Here is a 12009-nt window from a genome sequence, read left to right on the forward strand (position 1 = left end):
CTTTCCAGTTGTCTTCCCACCTTATTTTTCAGCTGCTTACGTACCCAAATCTGACTACTGACTTTCCTCATCATTGGCCAACCCTGTGCAATGAACCCTCATAGATTTCTATCAGGTATTTGCAGTCTTGGGAGACTCTCCAACAGAGGTCTTACTGTGCAGACAAGGTCAACTGGGATAACTTTTTTTTCTTTCTGGAGAAAGCAACAAGTTGTGTCCCTCACAATTCAGGAAGTAAGCAGCTGGGGAGTGGGAGGTTTGGTAGTTAAAGTGGAACTTCACCCTAAAGGTGAAGTTCCCCGCTTCCTCCTCCTCTTCCCCTTCCACCCCTCCTTTACATTTGTCACATATTTTTTTTTTGGGGGGGAGCGGGTACCTGACCGACAGGTACCTGCTCCTCCATTTCCGGTCAGATTTCCGTGGTTGCCCCCTCTTCACCCGCAGCCTTCTGGGATACGTCACAGGTCCCAGAAAGCTGTTAGACCAATCAGATAGCACAGCACGGCTCGCTTATTACACAGAGTGAGCAGCCGGCTGTGGAGCCGCAGGCATTCACAGCCAGCTGCCCACACTTAGTATGCTGGTGCCGGTGGCCAAAGCCCAATGAAGAAACCAGCCAGGTGAGGACACTGCTGGATCCTGGGACAGGTGAGTGTCCTATTATTAAAAGTCAGCAGCTACAGTTTTTGTAGCTGCTGACTTTTACATTTTTTTTTTAATATGACGGAAGCCCCTCTTTAACCACTCGTATATATGCATTGGCCGGGTGGGAGCCGTCTACTCCTGATAGGACGTTCCTAAACGTCATTCAGAAGTAGCGGGATCGCGCGCGTGCGTGCCCGCGCAGCGGCGCGATCCCGATGTGCTCGTGTCACCCGGACACGGCACATCTGAGATCGGCAGGAGGGCTCTGTGATTGGCCCTCGTGATCACATGACGGCCGTGTCCAATCACGGCCGTCATGTGATGTAAACAAACAGCCGGTTGCTAGGCAATCGGCTCTCCTCTCCTCACACGGAAGTCATCTCTGAGGAGAGGAGAGCAGAACGCTGCAGCCGGCTGATGATCAGTGAGTATGGGCTGCTTTTTACAGCTTTTTACTCACTGATCATCAGTCTAGTGTCAACACACAACACACCACACAGTACAAACACAGTCCCCACATATGTCCCCAAACCACACATGTCCCCAAAACATACATGTCCCCAAATAATAAAAACACATGTCCCTAATAATAAAAACATGTCCCCCACACATGTCCCACTAAAATCACATGTCCCAATGATTATCTGCACACATATGTACGTGATCACCTGCACACATATGTACATGATCATTTGCGTACATATGTCCGTGATCACACAAACCAATTATTATACAGTTAACAGAATTTTTTTTACCAAAAACATGTAGCAGAATACATTTTGGCTTAAATTTATGACAAAATTTGATTTTATTGGATTTCTTTTCAAATAGAAAAAAGAAAATATTGTTTTTTTTCCAAATTTCCGCTTTTTTTGCGCTTATATCGCAAAAAATAAAAAACGGAGTCGTGAATAAATAACATCAAAATAAAGCTCTATTTGTGCGAACAAAATGATAACAATTTCATTTGGGTACAGTGTAACATGACCGCGCAATTGTCACTGAAAGCGCAAGAGCGATGAAAGCTGAAAATTGGGCTGGGAAGGAAGGGGGTGAAAGTGCCCTGTATTGTAGTGGTTAAGAACAGTTTGCAGCTACCATAGGCAAACAAAAGGGTGGGATCAGGATATCAGTTAAGCTACCAATCATTTTTCAGCTGCTTTTGTTATTCTAGTTTTATCTTTCCATCATACCTGTTAATGGATGCTATATTCCCAGTACCGAAAAAAGCTGTAACTATGAAGAACACCTAAAGAAATGTAAAGGAAAATGTTTATTAAACAGAGAAAGCAGACATGCTTAAAAAGTTTTCTGGTTATGTACGACCTATTGCATGTTGCATTAAAGCACACCTATCGTGTGCAGCAATGTAACCCCCTACCACCTTTAGCTTTATTAGGAAGCTTCCTATGGAGAACTGTGGATTAGGATCAAAATCCTAGGAGCTGATCAGTTGGGTTTTTGGACTTGGACTTAAGCTGTCCCTGACACCTGGAAGCTACAGAGCTAAACTCTGCCAATAGCTCCAGACACACGAAATACAGATGCTATTTAAAATTAGTGCTGGGACGAATAATGATTATCCCAGCACCTGGTGCATAAGTGTTTTTTTTTTTTGTGTTCTCCCCTCCACCTCTTGCTGTGTATGTTCCTGATTGCTTATAGGAAACTAAATTGCTGTCACAGCAGTTAGTCTCAGTGCTGTTATCCAAAATGTCACTTATGTACTTTCCTCTGCACCCCTTATGTTTGGACACTAGTTGGTTTAGTCTTAAGCTCTGCTACTCCCTTGACCCACCATGCCGATTATTTGGTCTAGTTTCAGCCAGCCAAGGATCACAACCTATAGGATCCAAATATGTTTTTCTTTTATCCTACAAGAGATTCTGTTTGTGTCCTGTGTAAGGTGTTAAGGGTTGTAGTTTAAAGGTTAGAATTATTGGTCAATTTATTTATTTATTTTATTAGATTAGGGGTTATTATTAGATTAGGTTAAATATTAAGGTTAAGGGTTGTTTTTTATTTATTTTTATGTTATTTTATTATTTATTTATATTTTATTATTTCAAAAAAAGATTCAAAAATGTGGGGGAAAATGCACTAAAACGCTCAAATCAAGTGTTTTGATGCATTCCTTTGGAACAAAAAAAAAAAAAAAACGCTTAAAAAACACACCAATCTGCCCAATTCAAGCTACAAAAAATGTTCCAAAACTTTTTGAGCTTCAGGCATTTGGTTTCAGGCGACTTGTTGTGGAGATGTGAACTCTATAGAGAATAATAGATTTTTTTTTCTCCTGAAACTGAGGCAGCAAGCACCCTGTACAATTCACTAAGCTAGGATTTAGCTTATAACTTGTTAGTGGGGGGTGGGGACATCAATATGTGCTAAGTGAAGTCATCCTTTAAGGAACACTAAAGCTGCCTATAAGCTAGTAGAATTTAATTTGGAACATTTTTTGTTTTTATAATCCTTATTGGAGTAAAATCGATGTTCGTTTTTGATCACAGTGATGAGATTTTCAATTAAGAAAATTACAATTATTACAAAATCAAATGTTAAAAGCAAATTAATTTTGAAAGTAATCGCTCAATCATTGAATGAATCATACAAAAAAATTTCATACGAATATATGCAGGAACGTTTGTTTGAAAATCTACTATTCTACTAATCTAATCTACAGGGTGGCACAGTGATGTAGTGGGTAGCACTCTCACCTAGCATTAAAAAGGGTCGCTGCTTCAAATCCCAACCACGACACTACCCACCTGGAGCTGCATGTTCTCCCTGTGCCTGCGTGGGTTTCCTCTGGGTACTCCGGTTTCCTCCCACACTCCAAAGACATGCAGGTAGGTTAATTGGCTTCTGTCCAAAATTGGCCCTAGTATATGAATGGGGACCTTGGATTGTGACTCCTTGAGAGTAGGGACCGATGTGAGTGTGCAGTGTACAGGGATAGGGACAATTGTAGAAACTCACTCAGGTTGAACTGGATGGACTGGTGTCTTTATTCAAACCTACTATGTAACTATGTACTATTGTATATCCAACTTAAGATGACTTCAATTATTCTTAAAGATAATCTATTGTTTTCAATCTGGTCAGAGATAGCATAAATGTGTAATTAAAAAAACATAGTTCCTTCCACGTAAATATATACCATGTGTAAGGTAAAATATATAACTAAAAGTAACAGAAAAACACGATTTTTTTAATATTATTTTTCACTGATAAGGGTATTGACATTAGGGAAGCAGTCATGATCAACATTATGTATGTGGGGAGATATGGTGCAGAAGTGTATGTGACCAACACACTAGAGGGAAATGGCTCAGGGTGTATGGGTGAGGTGGTAGGGGGATTCAAAAACACTGTAGTGCACCTCTCAAGAGACAGAAAAATTCCTACGGTAATAGAGAAGGGCAGCAGAGGGCATATCTGAGTGTAGCAGTATGAAAACTAATTTATTCACATGACTATTAGCAACTTACAAGACAATGTAGTGATATCAAGCATATACATGTAGAAATGTCATTCGGGGTCAGCTTCCAGAGATGGACCTTCACAGAACAGGATGAGCTTCCTTGGGAGGGATTGCAGCACCTGTAGCTGTAATGCAAAGGAGAGAACACCAGGAGCAGCAGACCTAGTGTAGCAACAGGTGAATGAAAAGAAACTCACAGAAGTACAGGGTTAAGCCTGTCATCAATCCTGTAGTCATCCAGTTCTGCAAAGGTCAATCCGGAAGCTGATGCTGAATGACATTTCTACATATGTATGCCTGACATACTACATTGTCTTGTAACTTGCCAATTTTTGTGTGAAAAAATTTGCTTTTAGACTGCTACACTCAGATGTGCCCTCTGCTGTCCTCATCTATGATCAACATTATGCAAGGATTTGGAAATGTCATTTTTTTTTCTAATTACTACAAGTCTGAAAGCTTACCTATGAAGAATTTATATCCTTCCTTATTTAGCTTTACTTGGTTTGTCCGAGAATACCTCTCAGAGCGAAGAGTCAGAGATGTGGGAGGTCTGATGCTTAATCAACTACCCAAAAAATGCTTTCTTCTGGTTCTAGTAACCATGACTGTATCAAACACAAAGTTCTGTAGTTTACATAACTACAGGGCTGTTTTGTGACAATGTTATATACACTCGGAAAACAGATTATATTATCAGCATTGGGTTAGGGAGTTGGCATAGTGGCAACTATCTAACAGCAGGTTACCTCTCACTCACCCCCCAAATTCCAGTCATCCGCAGACAAACAGAGCAAGCTAAATCAGACTTCAAAAAAAAAAAAAAACCCACATGCAGAGAAGTTAAGTCGTTCCGGACTGAGCAAACAAGATTGGTGAAGAAGTTGAACCAGGAAAAAGAGCAGCTGAAGAGGTTGGCAGCAGTTAGGTAGTTCTTGGACATTGCATGACTAAAGAAGAGATAAGTAAACCAGAATTTGATTCCGATTTAGTAGAAATAATAAGGGGGGTAAATATGTATGTATTTTATAGGGAAAACCTACATATTTGTGTTGAGTTGTGTTGAGTTTATTCCAAATGCTTGGATAAAGCCAGTCACTGATTATTTTTTGCAGTTTACCAAACTCACATCGTTTTTTTAATTAAACAGATTTTGCATCCCTAAATGTATAACACGTTTTACTTAAAACTATGTTTTTTTTTGTTTTTTTTTAAACTGATAAGCCAGAAGAATGCTGTTTTCTTCACATTGCTAACAGGGAAATAACAAATGGGAAAAATAGATTGGTATGAAGTGTAGAAAACAGAGACTAAGGACATATTTTATTGTGTGGATTACACCACTGTACAATGTTAGGATAACAACTCAATTTTTTGTTAAAAAAAAAAAAAAAATGTTGCACCCAAGACAGATCTTTTCTATCATCATTTATCCAACACTCTACAAAAAAAAAAAAAAGAATACCAAAAAGAAGGCTCTTCGAATGTCATCCAAATTTAGTTGTCGAAACTGAGTTATATCTGTACAGCAGGAGAAGTCAATACTGTTAAGCTGTGAAAGAGAAAAAAACAAAACTGAAAATCAATGTTATGTGTCATCTTAGTCACTTATAACAAAATAGATGCCCCCTTGTGGTGAGTCATGAAATTGACATGCGTCAGCAATGACCACTAAAACCACTATGTTTAAAATCTCTACTTTTCAATAGGTGAACAATGCAAGACCTCCAGATATGCAGAAATCAGCTAATACAACACATTACAGAGTCCTAAGAAATTATGAGATGTTTAAAAATATATAGTGAAGGAAAAAACGTATGTATGGTCAATTAAAAATATATATATTTTTTTTAAAACCTGCGCAGCTTTGCATGTAGGACACTTTTCTGCAATGGCTGAATGTATGTAGTAAGTAAGCTTGTAGGTCAAAAACAAATGCAGCACATTATTGTTATACTAAAAAAGCCTGACCTACTTTGAAAAATATATACTAGACTTCCTATTCTACCATATAATAATATAGACATTATGGATTAATTTATGTATTGAGTTTATTGCTATTATCTGTTGGTCATTAGTAGCTATAGCAGGCTTTACTTCAGCTAGAAATACATGAGGGGTCCCAGGCAGATGTATTGGTAGTGAAAAGAGCTTGCTTCAATCATCCAGTGTTCCTCTTCCTAACTCTAGCCTAGGACATTATTTATCCATAGGCATTATTTACCACACAGCTTGTTAGCAGGATTATTGGTGTCCATGTGGCTAGCTTTTGTGTTGCGATGTTAGGATTCTGCAGTGACCGTACTTCCCTACCTTGTTCACTGTTAGTAATTCATAGGCGTTCACTGTATGCAATGCTTTTTGTATGCGGACAAGTGTATTTATGCCCAGAACAAATCCAGAAATGCAACAAGAAAAGTTTTACAGTGATTTTAAAGTTTTTTTTGTTTTTTTGGTTAAACAGTACATGTTATACTCACCTGCTCTGTGCAATGATTTTGCACAGTGCAGCCCCAAACCTCCTCTTCTCGGCCCCCTGTCAGCGCTCCTCCTCCCTTCCAAGTGTCCCAATAATAAGATGCTTGCTATGGGTGCACTCATGTAAGCTCACTGCTAAGCTGGGATATGTGTGTCCATTGGTACACACAGCAAGGCTCGGCCCTGCTCCCTCCTCACAAGGTTGGATTGACAGCATCTGGAGGCAATGGCTCCTGTGGCTGCCTCCATGTCCAGTGAGTTGAGAGAGAGGTAGAGAGTAATGCTGCTGCTCTCAGGCACAGCAACAAGATCGAGCTCAGGTAAGTATTTAGGTGGGGCGGAGGGGTAAATGATCACAGAAAGTTTTTTAACTTAATGCAGAGAATGCATTAGGGTAAAAGAGACCTTCTGCGTTTAACCTCTTAAGGATCAGCAGCTGCGGTTATAATGCGGCTGGTTTGCTTTCTTGGCTGAATCAATGTTCCTGTACATCGGCCATCTGTGGCGCAACTCTGGAGCAGATCCGTGTGGCTGGCGGTTGCGACCATCTGCAATTGCTCCTGACAGAAACAGAACAGACATCTGTCAATGTAAACAGACAGATCTCCATTCTGTCAGAGGAAAAGAGACAGATCTGCTGCTAAGATAAGGAACAGCGATCGGTCTCCGCCTCCGGGCAGTCCCATACCCATACAGTTAGAACACACATGAGGGAACACATTTAACCCCTTGATCGACCCCTAGTGTTAACCCCTTCCCTGCCTGTGACATTTATACAGTAATCAGTGGCAGTTTTAGTTCTGATCGCTGTATAAGTGTCAATGGTCCCAAAAAAGTGTCCGATCTGTCTGATGCAATGTCACAGTCCCACTAAAAATCGCTGATCGCCGCCATTACTAGTTAAAAAAAAAATGCCATAAATCTAGCCCCTATTTTATAGACACTATAACTTTTGAGCAAACCAGTCAATATACGGTTATTGTGATTTTTTTAACCAAAAATATGTAGAAGAATATATATTGGCCTAAACTAATGAAGACATTTTTTTTTTATATATATTTATTATAACAAAAATTTAAAAATATTGTTTTTCACAATTGTCGCTTTTTTTGTTTATGGTGCAAAAAACCCCCCCAAAAAAACACAGAGGTGATCAAATACAACCAAAAGAAAGCTCTATTTGTGGGGAAAAAAAAGGACATCAATTTTGTTTGGGTACAGCATTGCACGACACGTGAAATTGTCAGTTAAATCGGAGCAGTGCTGTATCGCAAAAAAAAATGTCCTGGTCATTAAGGGGGCAAATCCTTTTGGTCCTTAAGTGGTTAAGCTTGTTTTTCTAGCAGCCTAACCATACATAGATCTACGTTCTGTGAGGGCAGTAGAGTGAAAAGAAACTGGCACAGCGGATTGAGCACCATAAGTCATTGCATAGCAAATATGAGTCTAAGGGTGAAAATACAAGCCTGGAGATTTTATACTGTGAACAGAGCAATCTGAGCATACAAGCACTTTTCAGAATGAAGAGGCTAAAATAATGTTTTTAAAGCCATTGAGATCAAGCAAGCTGTCGTTCACAAGTTCCTTGGCTTTTAAGGCATGAACGAAGCAGATCATGCAAAGCTATTTGCTGTAAAGGAAGCCAGCATGCTTAAAGCAAAAAGCTGTACTAGAGCATCAGAAAATAGTTGCCACACCTTTAACTGAGGTTGCAACTTACAAAAAAGCAGCTCTGTATGAAGATCTTCAAAGAACTAGATATCTAGAAGAACGACTTTGACCGGTAGAATGAACTACGAGTATGTCTAGCAACTTTCTCAGAGTCGCTTGACCATTTGCATTCCTCTAGGTCAACTGTGGGCATAGGATTGTAAAAAGATGTTTTTGTTTTTTTTCAGAGGGGGGGGTTTACCTTTCTTTTTTTTTTATTGGTTGAAGCAGAACTCCGGGAAAAAACGTTTTTTCCATGTTCTTGTTGCTGATCTCCTACCTTCACCAACTTTGCCATCAATGATCTTCTGAGCTCTGTAGTTCCTCTGCAATAGCCTCCTGAACTTGCTGAAAAACCGTTATTGCCTGCTGACATCCTGTTTGTAAGACCGCTGCCTTCTATCCCTCTCCTATGCTCAGCCAGTGGTCTGACACGCCCCGTTGAAGTACAATCCACGGGAGTTCTATTTCCTGTAGTGGGCGGAGGGGTCTCACAGCCCACGGTCTGTGCCGCTCATGGAGGTGGTGTCCCCCTCCACCTCTATCCTCCTCTGCTCCCTGCCAGTCTCTGCAACTCCACTTCGACACCCACCCCCACCCCCGCCGCCCACCTGCTAACTCCGTGCATAGCCTGATCGTTATCAGATGACAGGAAGACACAGCATGGATCTCTGACTGTGACAGGTATTGTATCCGAGAACACCGATCACTGTAATCTCCTGCCGGCATTGTGATTGACAGCACACTGTGCTAATCTGGAGATTATAGCAATGCTGTGTCATCCGGTGATTTGTCCCAACGATCCTGCTATGCTCTGGTATGTCACTGATGAGCTGCACTGCTTTTGGGCTAAAAATAGTGCCTGTAAAGCACCTAAAAAACAGCTCCCCTGCAGTCTCAGTGTGAAAGCCCTTTCACACTTTCACACTGAGGCGATGTACTGGCAGGATGTTAAAACTCCTGCAAGCAGCATCTTTGGAGCAGTATGTACACCGTTCCTGCTCATTCACCTGAATAGGCACCACTGACGAAAAGCCAGCAAAGCACTGCTGCGGACCTATTCTAATTATGGGCATTTGAGACAAACCGAGTGTTAGAACTCCTGCTTGTCTTTTTTTAGGTTGGGCTTTTTGTCCCTTTTCTGAAAATTGGCTTCACTTACGGTCACATAGCCAAATAGGAAGCGAGGGTAAAACGCTACCAATGTCTTTCGTTGGGGGGACACAGGTCAATCTAACTAGTGTCCCCATTAGGCAAATTTCACTCTAGCAGTTTGTTGTGTACACTCCAAATTGTTAGATATTTTGGGGCTTATTAAAGGCAAATCTACTCTGCAATACAAGTGTACTCGCTGTAAATCTGAGGGAAAGCACTGGTGAGTTTATCATCCAATCATGTAGAAGCAAAGATGCTGTTTTATTTTTTCGTTGCATGTCCCCCTCGGATCTCCAGCAACTGCACTTCTAAGAGAACTTGTAATGCAAAGTGGATTTGCCTTTAGTAAATAAACCCCAAAGTCCAAGATACCTAACATTTTGGGGTGTACAGAGCAAAATGCTACAGTGCAATTTACCTAATGGGGAAAATATTTATATTGACCTGTGTCCCCAAGGAAAGACATTGGTAGCGGTTTACCCTCACTTCCTGTTTGGTTATGTGACAGGAAGTACTTAAATTTGAAGTAGAAACTGGCAAAATTTGGGAGGTGTCTTTGCCCTATCAGGGGTGCAGACATCCCCAAAAACTGACAAAACGTCTAATCCCTCTGCACTTTATCCCCAAGCAAAAATAAGAAAGGATTTAATTTAGTTTAACTTTGCGAAGACACATTCCTAAATTCAACTGTGATGCATGTCAATTGCCCATTTAGACCTTGTTTAATAGAAAACACCAGTTGCCTTTCACTATAAACCTTTGTTAGTCCAGTCCTGGAAATCTGCATCTGCTTCACTATTAATTTCCATAAAAATTAAGCTCCTGCAGCTAGATGCGCCAAATGCATCTAGACTGCTGTGTATGTGAGGTGCGCAACTGCTGTGTGCGTGGAGGTAGGTACCCGTGGCACATATCTGGTTCCTGGAAGCTGTGGCCAGCACACAGGAATTATATCACGCCCTACAGGAAGTTGCTTGCACTGCTGCTAATTTCCTCTCACCACCATGCCCCGCTCACTGTTCTCTGAGAAAGAGATGATCCTTATTTGCAAATTAAAATATATATTTTTTTTACACGGGGTGGTAACACACACCTACTTCCTGTGTACAGAGTCACATACGGGCCAATGTATATTGATTCCTCCTTCAGTGTGTGTGTATATGTGTATATATATATATATATATATATATATATATATCTATATCATCTGATAACAGGTACTAAAGGTTAGGATCGCATCTGCAAATGTGTACCACAAAGACACCTTTTTTTTAACCCGAGCAGTTGAACCAGATTAGTTAGGTTTTTATTTTCTTGTTTTTTGCTGCATAGCTTTAAAGTGTGCCGGGGATCCCCTTTGCATTGTTCTGCATAAATAGGCCTGCCCAAGTATACCTCTCCCGGTTTGCTAGTTTACCAATTGCTAGATGTGATGGCTACATTAGCTCATATTTTAGGCTCTCTTTTTCCACTGTTTTCATCTGGTGGTCTGGCCAGTAAGTCTGCTTTTTAAAAGAACAAGCTCTCCAGCAGAATATATCAGTTACAAAGATAAACCATTTTGCACTGACAGGGGTGCTTACAATTATTACCTTTTATTTATTCATGTAAAACCTTTATCCTAAAAGGAAAAAGAAAAGTGGTTTGCTGTAACTGATTCTAAAGTGTAAACTGGAGTTTTTAACTTTAATTTGGTGGTGTATTTAAATCTGCTAGTGCATTAAAAACACCCCCCAAAACAAAGGGAAAAGCAAAAAAAAAAAAAAAAAAAAGGAAAACAAATGCAGCTACCACATTTAATGATTGGTAAGCTGCAATATATTACATTTTTGGTTTTGAGTTTGATACACTTACATTTTCTAACTAAAGTTCCACTTTAGGAAATCCCTTGTGTTTTGGGATTAACATTGCTTTAAAAATGTCAGCCCAATAATCAGGTAGATTGTTTTGAATTGGAAGTTGTTCATCCTCTACAGATATGACAGCAGCAACAGTATAATTACTGGCAAGAAAAGCAATGTTTACAGATCTTTAACCTTCCACATTATTCGATTATAGGTGGTGCTTAGGAGACATTGATAGTTGTTCCTAAATGCATTTTTGACACCAAGTTGTATAAATCAAAACCAGCACATTTGACAAAACGGTAAGTACCCTCAAGACTAAAGTCCATGCAAATTTTTTTTTTTTACCATCGTCAACAGACCCAGACATGTCCACAGTTCCTACACAGCTATGTTCTTACACAAAAGATGACATTCTTTATCAACTAGAAGCTTCACCAGAGTATTGGCTGGAGAAGAGTGTAGCTTTTCGCTCTAAAGTTAAAAAAAATGGCCACAAGACCTGTAAAATGTTAAAGCAGGAGATGTTCTGTTGCTAGGAAACAGGTAATGTGTTGACAATTGAGTTCCATCAACTATCCGTTCTGCCATATAATAAATTAAATGCAACTACAAGAAAAGTCATGTTTCTTCTGCTATTTTGAAGAGTTCAGGTTGTTTAGATAGCTACTAAGCTGTACATAGAGTTACACA

At 40.0% G+C, this 12009-nt stretch overlaps 1 protein-coding gene across 1 annotated transcript in view; it reads right to left on the minus strand.

Annotated features, from left to right (window-relative positions):
- The window catches only part of PIGN (phosphatidylinositol glycan anchor biosynthesis class N), a 618025-nt gene that overhangs the window by 105915 nt on the left and 500101 nt on the right, over positions 1-12009 (minus strand). The window contains exons 23-24 of the mRNA XM_077492054.1: positions 5595-5681; positions 1839-1894 (exon numbers count right to left, since the gene is read on the minus strand). Of these exons, the coding sequence (XP_077348180.1) occupies positions 1839-1894; positions 5595-5681 (143 nt within the window). The remainder of the gene's footprint in view (positions 1-1838; positions 1895-5594; positions 5682-12009) is intronic.

The sequence above is a fragment of the Lithobates pipiens genome, unplaced genomic scaffold, assembly GCF_037356315.1.
Source record: "Lithobates pipiens isolate NorthernLeopardFrog02 unplaced genomic scaffold, aLitPip1_a1.2 Scaffold_19, whole genome shotgun sequence".
Lineage (NCBI taxonomy): Eukaryota > Metazoa > Chordata > Amphibia > Anura > Ranidae > Lithobates > Lithobates pipiens.